At 34.7% G+C, this 15,657-nt stretch overlaps 3 protein-coding genes across 4 annotated transcripts; 2 read left to right on the top strand and 1 right to left on the bottom strand.

The window, feature by feature from the left end:
* Positions 1-2: 2 nt before the first annotated feature.
* Positions 3-3,087, top strand: LOC132185187 (alcohol dehydrogenase-like 6; the record flags this gene model as incomplete). The annotated part of the gene is made up of 6 exons (XM_059598992.1): positions 3-65; positions 178-253; positions 348-409; positions 573-668; positions 768-929; positions 2,766-3,087. Coding segments are annotated over 6 exons (576 nt in total), but the record flags the coding sequence as incomplete, so codon positions are not given.
* Positions 3,088-6,678: 3,591 nt separating this feature from the next.
* Positions 6,679-7,458, top strand: LOC132185810 (NDR1/HIN1-like protein 6). Its single transcript, XM_059599602.1, has one exon. The coding sequence runs from the start codon at positions 6,703-6,705 to the stop codon at positions 7,456-7,458; it is 756 nt and encodes a 251-aa protein (XP_059455585.1). The 5' UTR covers positions 6,679-6,702.
* Positions 7,459-9,880: 2,422 nt separating this feature from the next.
* LOC132183600 (uncharacterized) lies at positions 9,881-14,681 on the bottom strand. 2 transcript variants are annotated; one of them, XM_059596954.1, is made up of 4 exons: positions 14,442-14,681; positions 13,047-13,893; positions 11,709-11,875; positions 9,881-10,839 (listed from the first exon to the last, which is right to left on the bottom strand). In XM_059596954.1, exons 1-4 carry the CDS (start codon positions 14,627-14,629, stop codon positions 10,632-10,634), a joined length of 1,410 nt encoding a protein of 469 aa, XP_059452937.1. In that variant the 5' UTR covers positions 14,630-14,681; the 3' UTR covers positions 9,881-10,631. The 2 variants fall into 2 exon arrangements, with proteins under 2 accessions (XP_059452937.1, XP_059452938.1); XM_059596955.1 differs by having other exon boundaries at positions 13,047-13,847; positions 14,442-14,601.
* Between the last annotated feature and the right edge of the window lie 976 nt (positions 14,682-15,657).

Genomic DNA, 15,657 nt, shown 5'->3' on the forward strand with positions numbered 1-15,657 from the left:
ATGTTGCTGATATATCTAAAGGATCAACTGTGGCGATTTTTGGACTTGGAACAGTAGGCCTTTCTGTAAGTATTCTAGCATAGTAACAGTAACATTGCTTCTTATCTCCTCCATAAGAGCATGGTGATGAGCTATCCCAATATGATTTTGATTAGTAACTGCTTCTTGTAAGAGTAGGTTGCACAAGGAGCCAAACTTCGGGGGGCATCTCGGATTATCGGTGTGGACACTAATCCTGAGAAGGGTGAAAAAGGTTTTATGGCTTTTGCTCTTTCATATTCTGGGATGCTGAGCTTTAAGCCATTATAAAATTCTTTGTTGGTGCTGATGTTTACTTATTGGTGTAGCAAAAGCTTTCGGAGTAACAGAGTTTCTCAACCCAAATGACTCTGATGAACCTTTGCAACAGGTTAATATTACTAAACAGCAACTTTCATTTTTATTTTATTTTATTTTTATTTTTTTATTTTTATTATTTTTTTTTTTTGTCTTTTACAAGGAGTATACATTAAAGTATGATACAAAGAGCATTAAGAAACCAACTTATAAACTGATTGGTAAAATTCTTTCAGATTATTAAGCGTATCACTGATGGAGGGGCAGATTACTCATTTGAATGTATAGGTGATACCGGAATGATGACTACTGCATTGCAGTCATGTTGCGATGTAATCCTCTCAATCTCCCCATTAATCATGCTAATTTAAGAATGTTTTCTTAATTGCAATTCACTTGAACATTTCTTTGTGCATTCTTGTTTCTTTCAGGGATGGGGTTTGACTGTTACTCTTGGTGTACCTAAAGAGAAGCCAGAGATGAAAGCTCATTATGGACTATTTATTACTGGAAGAACATTGAAAGGATCTCTATTTGGTGGATGGAGACCTAAGTCTGATCTTCCTTCATTAGTGGACATGTACACAAAGAAGGTAAGCGGCTATGAAAACTTTCAGGAAGAGTTGCTTGAAGAAACTTAACTTTTTTGGGTTTATATATTGTCGAATTTGTTGACATTTGCATGTAGGACATGTTATTTTCAATGTCTCTCTTTCTGTTTTACATTAGTCAAAGCATCAGATCTTGGTGTGCACTTGCCTTGCCAGATAACATATCTTTCATCATTCCTAGGAAGGCTTACTAACACAAGGCATTGGAATGCCCAGGAAATAAACCTAGAGATGCCTAGGCCCTTACCCTAATATAATTTAGGTTGCATGGTACTTTTTCTTTTTTTGTGGGCAATTGTGTGGATACTTAAGAATACTGGGTTTATACGTTGAATTGAACCTTTAGAAATTGTGCAAGTTAATTACATTGATTAGCTCAAGAATTTCAGAGAGTCCTTCCTGCTATGCTTTTATAAATAAATTTGCTTTCCGCAATTTGCAATCTTATACATTAGTTTTTGACCCTCTATAAAGGCACTTGTAGGTTGAATCTCACTAGAGTTTTGTCCATGCCTATTTTCTTTTACATCCTACTGGAATTTTACATCACAATTTAACCTAAAAGATAATCTGGTCATTTTAGGAGAAACTTCTCCATTTTATCATAGACATCAAAAACTAAATGAGGAATATATGTAAATAGAAATTATTTTCCAAATAATTAAAAACTGAACAATGTGGCAACCTTTGAGAAAAGAAGAAGCAAAGAGCTGGTGTGAGTTGAAGCATAGAGATTGCGACTGAAATTTCGAGTCAGTGAACATGCGTATAATACTTTAAATTTTTTACATGGTGGATGTCTAACTTTACAGGCCTTTCTGGCCCTGAAACTGCTCCCCCAAAATAAACGAATGCTAAACCAAAAATTAGGGAATGGATAAATTGAAAATTTGTAGGGGATGCATTTGTCAATTAGTCACTTATTTGTGAATAATGGTATCTTGTTATGAGTTTACAAGGTCAGTGGATAAGAATACAAAATTACATAAGATGAAGAGTTGATTTCAGATCATCTAGCAGGAGGTTTGCAGAAATGATGCTGATGTATAGACTATAAATCAGGAAAACAAGATACCTCTAAATACTGAGCTTCAAGTCATCCTAAATTATGAAAAAAAAAAAAAAAAAAAAAAAAAAGGAGAGCAGAAAAGAGAAGTCAAGATTACCAAATACCCTCTCAATGAATGAGGTGATGAAATTGACTGGTCCTGCACACGTGCATTTGTTGTCTTGTAATATAATTAACTAGATAGTTGATTGATGTAGGACCACCAGAAGACACCGCTCGAGCGCTCGTCAAGCGGCGTTGCTGGCTCAGTGCAACTAGAGAGCACAGGTCGATGGGCGCTTGAGTGGTGCCCCCAGATTGCACTGTTCGAACGCCGTTCGAGAGGCACTCGAGCAGTGCACCTCCAGGAGACCTGCGTGATCTCCTGCTCAAGCAGAGTTTTGGCAGCTGCACTTATATGGGAAATTATCCCTGAATGTTCACAATCCCAAACCGATTTTCTCATTATTTGTGACTTAATCTTAGCATTATTATTTCCCATATTAGATTAGGACTTGCCATCTTTTGTTGATTTTCCCTTTTGGACGCTTTGCTTGCCTTTTTTTAAAGTTTTAGCCAATGTAATAATGCTAAGATTATTACTGAAGCCTTAGTTTTGTGAGTGATAAGAATAACATTTCAAGTTCTCTTTAAAGTTATTGTCTTGTTGAATCAGCATACAGAAAACGCCGTTTATCTGTGCTGATTTCTTTTGGCTTCCGCTATGTCATTGATTAACTCGTTTTTATTTTCACGATTTTTGCCTGCAGGAAATTGAGATTGATGAATTCATTACTCACAATATGCCATTTGAAGATATCAACAAAGCTTTTGATCTAATGAAAGAAGGAAGGTGCCTGCGTTGTGTTATCCACATGCCAAAGTAGCTTTGGTTGTATTGGATTTGATATGCAGAAATATTGGTGTGGTGCATGTGAGCATCTGATCGTGCTTCTCTGATTGTTTTGATGTAATCATGTAAAAGTGGTACTTGTGAAGGAGGATTAGAAGTTAATACACAACTATATTCTTGTGTTAGAACTAGGTAGTCAGGTAAATTTAAAATTATACTCGATCTATTTTCTTTTCTTTTTCGTTTGTGAGCTTGTGCTGGCTGTGTGAAAGCTTACTGTAGACTTTAATTCATTTTCAGTCTAGAAAGGAGGGAAAATGAAAGCTAGAAAATACATTCTGCATGTTGTATAACGATTCACACTAATTATCTACGCTAATTGTTAGCAATTGGACAATATGTAATGTAATAGAGTCCATATGGAACCCATTGCAGGTGGTGGGATAAGCATATGGGTCTCATATAGTTCTCTCATATTATATGCTTAAATTGCTAGCAATTCAAATAAATAATTACTGTGAATCTTCGTTGAGGGATAAGAAGCCACTACTATATGAGATCATATTTGATAACAAATGGGCCATTGCAGTTTTGGGCCAATGGAGGAGAAGAAAACGAAGAAAAATAATAGGAGAAGTGTTTCCTCCAATTTGTTCAAGTTCAAAGTTGTCAACTCTTATTATTAGTTAGGGGTATACAAGGAGGTAGTTATAAACCGCCTAATAATCGCTAACGGCTAATAACCATAACTGTTTGCATACATAGTTGGAAAAAACCACAATCACCTATGGCGGGACAGTTATCAATTTTAGGAGTAGGCGTAGAAGGTTAATAATCGCTAATCGCTATGAGTGAAAAGGTAGTTACATTTAAAACGGCTAACCGTAACCGCCTAGGTAGTTACTTAGTAGTTAGCGGTTAATAACCCTAATAATTGCTAACTTGTTTTTTTTTTTTTTCTCCAAAAAAAAAAAATGACGTTGATTTTATGGTAATACGATAATACCTTACTACATATAACATTGTTTCTATATATATATATAAACACAAAAATGACGTTGTTTCATTTATTTTTATATATTTATATAGGCGGTTAGCAGTTTTTCCTAATCACCTTCTTAGTGGTTAGCGGGTAATAACCAACCGTCTTTTCACCCCTACTAACCGCCTACCTTATATATTATATATATTGTTTATAAAATAATAATAATATACAAAACGACGTCGTTTTAGTGCGTTTGATATAGGGTTCATTTTAAGTTTAATGAAATTGATCTTTATTTATTATAATAATAATAATAATAATAATAATATTCTTGAACTTTGTTACATTTTAAAGCCTTCTAATTATTTTTTAGAAAAAGCCCAAAACCATTTAAAATATGCCTTAAAAGGAGGCTCAAGGAAAGCCCAAAACACCAAAATAGGCCTAAAAGTCCAATTTCTAAAAATTGATTGTACGGTGTGGTTATGATTTTCAATAACTGCCAACTGACTGTTATTTTAAAACCACTAACCACCTAAAGCGGAGCGGTTGCGGTTACGAAAAATTCGATAACCACCTAAGATAATTGCGGTTGGCAATTAGAGGCATTAACTGTTAACTAAAACAACTTGAACGGTTGACAGTTATTTAAACCGGCTAACCGTCTAAAGCGGAACAATTGCTATTACGAAAATTTGATAACTGCTTAAGAAAGTTGTAGTTGGTGATTAGAGGAAATAACTGCGAACCGCAATTGTACACCCTTATTATTAGCAACGTATTCATACCAGACCAACTATCTAGCAAGTTCGATTGATAAGATCCATCAATGTGTTTTTGTCTTTGTCGGCTACGACAATGAAATGTTGTGTTACATGAGGCTTCATCTTTTCATTTATAAAAGAAGAAAGAAAAAGTAAAAGCGAAATTCTCATAAGAATCTATACTTTACTTCATTGAATTACAATTGGACGATTTTAGAAAAGAAAAAAAATATACATATGAAAATTTGCTATTACTTTTTCTTTCTTCTTTTGTCAGTGAAATAATAAGAATCAAACGATTTTAGAAAAAGAAACATGAAAGAGAAGAGAAGAGAAGAGAAGGAAGAGGGTTTTAATAGAAAGAAGACGAGAGAAGTAGGGATTCGATGAAGATGTATAGCTTTAATTTCCTTTACAAATTAAGTTAGACTGATTTAATTTTAAGTAATTAGATTTAATTATGAGTAAACTTAACTATTAATTTACAATAGTTGTTATTAATTACCAAAATATAACAAGTCATGAGATAACAAGTGTCATACGCCCATTGGACAACGATTCGCTCATTGGTTGTGTATATACTATACTATACGATAATAACTTTTATAGGAACTTATTACAAACCAAGTCATTTGTTCTCTTCATTAAAAGGATGACACGTCAGCATAAAACAACAAAAGCGAGTGTTGATAAAACAATGGATAGACATACTAGGTTTTCCAAATCCTACATACTTTAACAAGGATTTCTAGTACTACCTCCACTAGAATTTACATTAGCATTCATTCACATTGGTTTTTTATATTTTTATGTACAATGGCTAATCAAAACCCACTTTATCTAGATAATGAGTTTAGCTAAAGAGTTTTAAAAGACACCATAATCCGATTATCTATTTTTTTATTTATATCATTTAAATTTTTTTTTTTTATAAGGATTGTATTTTTCCTAAAGATCTTAATTTTTAACTTTTGAGAAAAAAGAGATATAGAGAGAAAAAATAATTTATTAATGAGATGAATCTGTAAACATTCACAAATACAACAAAAATATATATTGTATTTGAGATGCATAATCTAATGTAAATAATTTTTTAGTGTTTACTTACTTATTTTAAATAAAAATAAAAAATGACTAAGCCATTGCGAATGGGCTCGTGTAGGCATAAGAACCCTTATAGTATATAACAAAAAGGTCTAAAGGTCTAAAGGTCTCAAAATCTCACATGCCCAAGTAACCGACTTTGGAGGTAGTGAGTCATTCTCTTTTGCAATTTTTTTTTTTTTTTTTTTTGAATCTAATCATATGCTTTTTCAAACTTGTTTCTTGGGAATCTTCCCCTATATCTCATATATATCATATATGTTCCAACAGCTTCCTAAAATATTCTTCCTGGACCCTTAGTTAAATTTTCAGAATTACTCTACTCCTTAATTTCTTTCTTTCTTCCTTGCTCTTCTACTGTTCCATTGCTGTATAAATGGTACTTAGAAGATAATTATATCAGAATTTACTCTTCAACACGTGCTATACGTTCTCTCTCAGTATTTCTCTTTTTTCTAATTTTTAAAATCACCATTAAATCTATCGGTTCACGAATGGTAATTTTAAAAATTTGAAAGATGAAAAGAGGGAGGTTGAGATGAGAAAATTATATTTTTAGGCATGCATGCTCGTTCAATATTATCTCTTTCTCCATTAATCCTTGTAATTTATTATAATTACTTAAAGAGACGTGCCTTTTTTCTTCATATAATAATTAACAATATTACACCACTAATTAATTAAGGATTAAGAAGGATCCCTTGCAAAAAAGGTATTGAATTTGGAACTTCTGACGTAGCTGAACTAACTCTATTTTCTTTAGCTTTCTTTCTGTTGTTATTAGGTGAGGAAGGTGAGACTTCAAGCAGCAATCAATGCATCCCACATAAGCTACGTAGAAAAAAAAAAAGTCAAAAAGAAAGCTAAATTCTACCTATATATAACTATATAACTATACATGTATATACATTACAAAACCATATAATATATTTTATATTATATATTATATATATACTGTTGCAGATGAACAATAGCACTGCAGAGTAATATCTATACAGCAAATGGCAGAAAACCAAAGAATTCATCCGGTAGCCGTGGATGTGGAAGCCCCGCCAACAACTCCTCTGGTGCGTCCCGGCGCATCGGTATCTGAGAAGGGTAGTCCGGCTCGGCGACCGCCTCCAGTGCGGCGCCCCATTCCGGCGATAATCCATGCCAAGCCACCGAAGCGTGCAAGTTGTTGTTGTTGCAAATGCGTGTGCTGGACTATCAGCCTCCTTCTTCTCCTTATAATTATAGTTGGAGCCGCCGCCGGCGTTCTCTACCTCGTCTTCCGACCGAAGCTTCCGTCATACTCCGTTGATAGCTTGAAGATAAGCAGCCTAGGCCTCAATCCTGACATGTCTTTGTATGCGGAGTTCGACGTGAAGATCACCGCCGACAACCCGAACGAGAAGATCGGAATTTACTACGAGAAAGGCGGCCGGTTGAGCGTGTGGTATGCGGACGCTAAGCTCTGTGATGGGTCGCTCCCGGAGTTCTACCAAGGTCACCGGAATAAGACGCAGCTGCACCTTGCCTTGACCGGGCAAACGCAGTACGGCAGCGGTTTGATGACGGCGCTGCAGGAGCGACAGCAAACCGGGCGCATTCCGCTGGATCTTAAGGTTGATGCGCCGGTGGCAATCAAACTTGGGATGTTGAAGCTGAAGAAGGTGAGGATCTTGGGACAGTGCATGTTGGTCGTCGATAACCTTTCTGCTAATAATTCCATCAGCATTAAAGCTAGTAATTGTAGCTTCAGATTGAAGCTTTGAGTTCATCTAGTTTCTCTTTAGATATCTCTTTAGATATTGATTATTTTCTTCTTTTTTTCTTTTTTTTTTTTTTTTTTTCAGATTCTTGTTTTATCCCATGTGTTTTTATGTGAAACTACTTGCATGATTCTTTTTTTTTTTCATTCATATCACCCTGTAGTTGCAATGCTTTGATACGATATGTACTGTTATCTTTTATGTTTATTTTTAAATCTAAAATTTTCATCCTCATCATTGGGAAAGAAAATATTAGGGCCGACAAATTATTATACGATTTTAGATCTGATATTAACTTAACACCAAATTAATGGGTTATGGTCAAGATGTTTGACCCGTTTAATTAAATAGGTTGGATTAAGGATATATGATTTATTTAGTTTTATAAATATACTTCGACACGACCTGAATCCGACATACGTTATGATCAAGTCTCACTAGTGACTTCCGCTTTATGAGACTTGGTCTCCAACCAATCGAGGTATCCCTTATGGATACAAAATTAGTAGGTTAAGATTAAGAATTTGACCATTTTAATTAAATAAGTCATTTTATAGCTAACTTACATAATTTTATACTCATATCTCGACTCAATTCAAATTCGACGGAACACGAATTGTCGCCTTAGAAGATATTACACGACATGGCTGAAGTGTCCATCGCAAAATACCCAAGTGTAGTTGAATTAAATCGGACCTTAACCATCCTAATTTAGCACCTTAACCAATTGGGTTAGCCAGTACCAGAGTGCTAGCCATGCGGTCGTGCTTGCTTTAAATGGATGTTTGGATGTGTGATTTTTCTGTATTTTTTTTGTTCAAACTTGTGAATATTGAGGAGAAAAAAAAAATTAGAATATGTTTGGAATTTGGTTGGTTTACAAAAAATAAAATAAAATTATAAAAAATAAAATTTAAAATATAAATATAAATTATGACAAAAATAAAAAAGTAAAAAACTTTTGGGGTGGTTTTGAAACATCCCCGAGGGGTGCCCCAAACTCTTAGGGGTGATCCAGTCACCACTTCTATATATATAAAAAAAAAAATTAGAATTTTCATTAATGATTATTTTAGTTGGGTTGATTTTTTTTTTTTTTGGTGTGTTAAGAGAGTTGAAAATTTTTTAGTTGAATTAAAAAAGAAGAAAAAAAAGCAGGTGTTAAATAAAAAAAAAGGGTGAGTTTAGTTGATTTGAGTAATGGCATCCAAACACCCAAGGACCAAAGCATCCAAAATGGCAGCGTTCATCGAATTGGCATCAACCATAGTGTTCACACTATGACCCAAATCCCAAGCATTTGGGCTGGGCCTCATCTGTAAAGGGCCATGTGCCTGCAAATCTCATTTCTTCTTTTTTTTTTTTTTTTTTTTTAAAAAAAATTTTTCTAGGAGATTAATGTTACACACTCTCACTTATACGCTTGATTTTCATATTTTATGACTTTTAAAATTACAATTATTTCAAATCTAATAATAATTTTAAAAATTACGTCAAAAAGCGTGAGAATAAGTCTATATAGCATTTATTACCAAAAAAAAAAAAAAAGTTTTATGCAGGTAGATTTTTAGATTTTTTTTTTTTTTTTTGATAATGATTCTACTAAGCCCCAATTGAATTTTAAACAAGCTAGTGTCGAAGTAGAATTAATTAAAAATATTTTTATGTATGTAATAATGGGGGTATAAATATAATAATATAATAATAGTGGGTTTAGTGGTATAACTAAATAATAGTTTGCCTCAATCTGTAATAGGTTCTGTTAAAGTGGTTGTTAGAAGTTAGAAATGTGTACCTGAATGTGGGCCGCATAAATATAAGCAACCCAGTTCTAAGTTAGGTCATTCTTGTAATTTCAATTCTAGAGACGCAGCTATTCTGGAATTCAGATATTCCTTGTTCATCATATCTCATCTTTCCCATTTACCATCCAACCTTTCATATTCAACCATGATTTTAATTACAAATTCATATCCATTTCCGTTTATATCTCAAATTACATAGAGGAACTAGAAAATATGTTACAAAGGTATTGCCTTTTTTAAGAGATACACAGGTATTGCCTAAAGCAAAACCCTATAACTAAAATTAATGTTAATTTCTAATTAAAGTCCGGAATGTTTGGATTAGTTCAGTGAGTGTAACCTAGTCCCACACACCGTATTTTTATTTTTATTTTTATTTCTATTTGAAGCGGGAAGTGTTTGGATTATGCAATAGATCACAATCATAATAAATAACACAAAACAATCACACACGGTAACACAAAAATTTACATGGTTTCTTCGACACGAGGTACAGCCACGGCCGAAGACAACCACACAGAAATTTACTAATCGAAGATGAAGTACAAAATTGTGGTGAAGAAAAATCAGTCAAATTTTCAAAACCCAATAAACCTGATTTCACTTGCACACAAGACACATAATTTTTCTTTTACACAATTCTCAAGCCGTTAACACACAAAATAGAACATGATAAAAGAAAAAGATTACAACTCTCCATGTACAAAAGCTGTCTTCATGCGGCTAGGCTCACTCTCTCATGCTACTATTATGTTTCTTTTCTATGTGGTAGCTTATGGACTGTTGTGCCTTATGCTTACAACAAAAGAAGGACCAAATATATAAGGTGGTAAGTCAGCCAAGAAAGATATGTCTTTCTCCTGAAACTAGGAAAGAGCAAAAATACTATAGCTTGCTTACTTGATAGGATTGAAGCCACACCCTTACAGTTTGAATTGGTGCAGTGAGTGCTACAAAACTACAAGCATTAGTGCGTACAATACAACTCCAAGAAGAATTGCTCCTAGCTAAGCTCTATTGTGTAATAAAAAAGAATTCAAAGATCCCAGAAGATGTTTCTATTTATTAGACATGGAGAGAGATAATTTGGATGATAAAAGAGATTGATTCATTCAAATTTATATAACACTATGACCATCACTTGGTCCTCCGGAATCACATCTATTTTTGTAGTATTAACAAGTTCTTCATCCAAAATGTTCTCACACCTTTGATTAATTGAAGTAGCTAACTGTTAGCATGGATCATGAGTTTGTCAACTGGCTATTAATGAATGTACTCAACGGTGTCCAATTGACAATGAGATCCTGTTACCTGCAAAGGATATTTATGGGAGCATGTCTCAACACTTGGTCCCAAACCCATGTATGATTAATCACCAGTTAATGCCCGTGGTCTATGCTCGATCGTAAACAGGGACATTCCAGCCTGTGAAATTGCTCTAGCAAATGACATATTCGCTGTCAGAGTTGGAGCATGCCAGTAATCACCAGTACCAAAAACAACCTTGTTCTTCAATGCCAGCTTTCTGGTAGTTGGGAGGCCCATCACTCGTTGCGAGGGACTATCAGGCACAACCCTGTTCCAATCCTCAAGCTTATCAGCTCAGAATACAGGAAAATGATTTACTTGGTATGAACTGTATGTTTACAGATAGAGGTTCAAAAAATTTGAAATAAATCATTTACTTTCTGTATAGATACAGTATGCGATTATATTTTTTTAGTGGAATAAAATACAATTAATGGTAACTTTGGCTAGTTATGAGATAACTGGAAGTCCAAAGCCCATTGGAGCTAGGTTTTATTTTTTTCCTCAGGTCCCTCCTCAAGCTATTTATACCCCTTAACAAGGGCGGGCATGCCACACTAAGTGATTTACTCTAAGGGGGCGTGTGGCTAGTTCCTAGGGAAGAGAAAAATCTGTTTTCTCCTACTACCTGCAAGCCTACATGCATACCAAGGATAATTACTAAGAAAGAGCCCACCCTATTGGCCTCACAATTTATTTGAGGAGAAGAAATAAGGAGTGGTCAATTCAGTTTAGTTTTTGAATATGCAACATCAAAGGTACATCTTTAATATGCATCAAAGGAATGATGCATAGTGCTTTCCAACAGATTAGACATAAATTTTGATAGGAGAACTTACGACTTAACATTTTATGGCTTGTCAAATGAATTTTCCAAGAACCGCTGAAACTAAACATCAGTACTGCTTTGTATCTAAATGTAACAAACAAGCCTTTTTTAACCCAAAAAAATATGAATTTATTTTATACTCAATAAACTGACTAGAGAAACAAAATGAGGGTACCAAACAAATCAACGATGATCTCAAAATCAATAAAGTTGATTTTATAATCTGGATATATATCCTGTCAAAATCGTTGCAGATAAAAGTGGTTCAGAAGAAAAAAAAAAAAAAAAAAAAAGGTCAAGAAACTCACATCAGGCACTTCAGTAATTGATTGGCTCTGAACTTCTCATTAGGCCCTCCACACATTAATACTAACCCCTTGAACTCCGAATGAACACTTTCACATATTATGCCTCTCCTTCCAGCTATTACACTGCCCAGTTCCACATGAATTGGATTCTGGATTTCAGACATCACCTGACAAAAGATGAAGACATGCTTAAGTCCAAGCAAACATGAATATACGTTAGGAGTATTGAAGAAGTATAAAACACACATAGATGAACAAACTTCATCTGTCAGCAACATAAACAACCATGGATGGTCTGTTATATGCAGTAAATTACTCAATAAAAGGGAAAAGAGAGGAAGGAAGGGTGTTTCAACCCAATAATTGACTATATCTAACATTTAGGTAGGTATTGGAGGAAATGTCAAACAAACGTGTCCACACAGGCTTACTGGTCCACCATTAATTGTTTGTGAAAATGTAGGTTTTGTGGAGGGAAAGGCTCAGTATTTTGTTTTTTCTTCTTTTTTTCCCTCTTTTTGGTGCGTGAATGGGATTAATTTAGGCATCTAGGGCTGATTAATCAAAAGGATTGGGACACTGGGGAGGATGTTACATTTAGATTTCGAGTAGGGTGAAGTAAACGAAGAAATGCTTCTGGAGCATAGTGTGATTGTAGAATGCCTTGAAAGTTATAGGAAATAGCTAGAAAAGCTGCAAAGCGAACTTTTATCATAGGAAAGACTAGCAACAAATAAGTAGCTGACCCATGCCTGATGATGTGCTAATTTGCCACATCATGAAGCAGTATACCCATTATCATAAATGACCATATCAAGCATTCTGTTTACACACCACAAACTCAGAGAAGTGCAAGGAAAAGAGTTTCTCCATATTCATAATTACCAATGCTGCCCACACTTAAAAACAAGTATTCCATTCATTAAAAAACTTTTTATTCAGACATACTAAAGTTAAAATTAATGTACTAGCCACACTCAAATTGGAATAAGTAGTGACAAGAGGTTGGTGCACTAAGACTCCTCACAACCTAGGTAGAAAAGCTTTTATCAAACTTCAAATCCTTTTAGTCACCCCTTTATTCAAAATGGCCTTATTCTTTTTGGAACAAATCCATACAACCCACATAGGCACTGACCTCCAACTAACCATCCACTTTTCACCTTCCATGCCTTGACAATAATAACCGCACATCCTAATCCTAATCTTTACATTGACGTTAAACAGGTAATATGGCATGACATATGCTTCAATGCTAACTAACAAAATAAACCAAGATGCTAAATATCATAAGTTGATAAAGTAGAAGGGAGCACAAAACTTAAATAAATAACTTACCTGTCCAATGACAAACTCAAAGTTGCCCTTAAAACGCTGCCTTAATTCACTCTCTGGAGTAGCCAAAAGTTTCTCAGTACCACCATTACTAATCCCTGATACAAGTGCAATCAAAGCCGTTGTATCAAAATTTATAAGATCACCTTCACCTAACAACACCCCTATATCAGAAGATCCCACATTTTTAAAATCTAAAGGGCAGAGTTTCATCCCCAAAATGAGTGAACACAAAGAATCACCCACATTCCCCTCCAATCGCTCTTCAAAAATCCTAGGCATGACTGCAGCAACACTTGAGCCTTTGAGATCACATCCAGAACTTGAAACAGCATCACCAATATCGTCAACCTTTATTTCAAGCACACATGCCTCTCGATACAATCTACCAAGCACATTTATCCACTCACCTTCCAAATCCTCGGAGAAGTCAAAATCAAAAACAGAAAACTGCAATGCAATCTCAGACGCCCCAAATTCTTCTCTGAGTTTCTCTTTAACAAAGTTTCCAAGTCCATTCGAGAAGAAAAGAATGATTGACGAAGGTTTCAATGATATCATAGACTGGGCTGCAGCAAGGACTTCTTCAACTCGCAATTTCAAGCCCTTAGTCTTTTGGCATATATCCCAAGAAATGTACCTTGGGTTCCTATCGGAGACAATAATCCACACAGGTTTCCCATTGAGAGTACAAACTACATCAACATGGACACCTTTTGAACAAGAATTGGTTCTCCGCCCATTCAAATCTGTAGGTGATAGAGGAATTGGCTTGCAAACTCGCGAAACTCCTGTTACAAAAGGCTGCTGTAGAATGTGAACAACTGCCTCGAGGTGCCCAATATTGACACTGTCCCCACATAACAAGAACGATCATATCACTAATTCACTAAAATTTCTTCAAGAAAAGCAGAAATGCAACTGCTGATTAAGACCAAGTACTTAACTATTTCAGTAGATGAAACAGATAATGAAACCGCCCTGGATTATTAAATTAAACTGCTAAATCAGAATATAATGCTGTCCCAAGAAACAATACAAGCAATTGATAGGCTAATTTGACATAGACCTTACACGTGAATATTCTAAACCCTCATTATCATTCAGTCAGCATTAGAGATGGAGACAGTGACATTTACTTGGATAAATGGGTTTCTACTACACATAATTCATGTAAGAAACAAAGAGAACCATCTTTGCCATCCTTTTTTTTCTTTTTTTCTTTCTGGGTTTTGTTTAATCTGCCATCCAATGGCGTAAAAGCAACCCAATAGTCATATTTGGTAGTTTAGTCTGAAATTAGCAAAATGGGTTTTATAGAGCAAATTGTATCCCTAGCAGCCAACAGAGAGTGGTAAAACTTTCTTGATGCAATATTGGGAGTTGGGGTAGGCTCACCTTAGGGGTGTGGTAGAGCAGCGGGAGAGGAAAGCGAGCTCCGAGTGAGCGAGTTTGAGGAGAGTGCGCTTGCATGAGCCGGTGAGGGTGGTGGACGCAGCGGGCAATCCCTCTATTCTACCAATCACGGCCCTGCATCTCTTCTTCGCCAATTCCACTTCCTCTGCAATCCCTTTTGCCTCCATCATTTGCCAACACTCGCTCTGCAACTATGACGATCGAATTAAGTCATGATTTTAATAAACCATATTGGAAAGCTTTATACTTTCTACATACTTTGACACACACTTTCAACTTCTTATTTATTGTTTGTTCAAAACTTCTTATTTACTTGAAAATGCCATATAAGTACAATTTTTTTTTTTTTACATTTCGAATGTAACTAGTTTGAATCTCATATATATATATATATATATATATATATATAAATTGAGAAATTAGAAGTCATAAATTTTTAAATAAAATATTAATTAATTAATGACAAAAAATATATATATTTGGATTCATTTGCTACTTCCTTCCCTTCGAGTCGCATGACTAGGGCAAATGCTTGGTTGTTCTAGAATACCTATTGTTGTAAATTCTTTATCATAAAAATAAATAAATAATTACCTAGGTTTTATAAAGTGACAAAATTAATATTTGTGCTTTATTAGCTCAATGTTTTTAAAGAGTAACTCAATCGAATGGAAGTCATATTTTATGAAACGGAGGTCACTAGTTCGGAATCTCCTTCCCATCTCTCCTCTCCCTCCCTCTCCTCATCTCCTTATGCAAACATGTTAAAAAAAAATTATGAACATGATTCTTTTATCTATCTGCTTGCTAACTCGCAAAGCAACTAACACAATTTTTCCTTGTAAAAAATAAAATAAAATAAAAAATAGAAACACATCAAAAAAACAAAGGCTTAAAGGTGGCATTCGGGGGTGGTTGGACTATGCTCTAAGTTAGGAGGGGCCCAATAACTTTAAAATCTCTTTTAAATGAACCACTTCAAATTGAATTCTCCAAAACCTTTATTTAGGGGAGGCCGAACCTCCCAATTGAGTGGTAGAGAGGAGAGACTACTCTTCTTTTTCTGTGAAGTTTTAAGTTGAAAGTGGTATTTGGTATAAATAAAGAGTAATCTTATTCTTTACATTTATTTATTACACATATTTTACGTTGCGTAATATATTTTAAATAATTTTATATGTCAATCACTTTTAAAAAG

Source organism: Corylus avellana, chromosome ca6 (assembly GCF_901000735.1).
Source record: "Corylus avellana chromosome ca6, CavTom2PMs-1.0".
In the NCBI taxonomy this organism is placed as follows: Eukaryota; Viridiplantae; Streptophyta; class Magnoliopsida; order Fagales; family Betulaceae; genus Corylus; species Corylus avellana.

Excerpts from the sequence above, each read along its gene's own strand:
- LOC132185810 (XM_059599602.1), top strand. The coding sequence starts at position 6,703 with ATGGCAGAAAACCAAAGAATTCATCCGGTAGCCGTGGATGTGGAAGCC.
- LOC132183600 (XM_059596954.1), bottom strand. The coding sequence starts at position 14,629 with ATGATGGAGGCAAAAGGGATTGCAGAGGAAGTGGAATTGGCGAAGAAG. Across the intron at positions 13,894-14,441 it reads TGCTCTACCACACCCCTAAG|TGTCAATATTGGGCACCTCG; the intron begins GTGAGCCTACCC and ends ATGTGGGGACAG. Across the intron at positions 11,876-13,046 it reads TTGAGTTTGTCATTGGACAG|GTGATGTCTGAAATCCAGAA; the intron begins GTAAGTTATTTA and ends ATCTTTTGTCAG.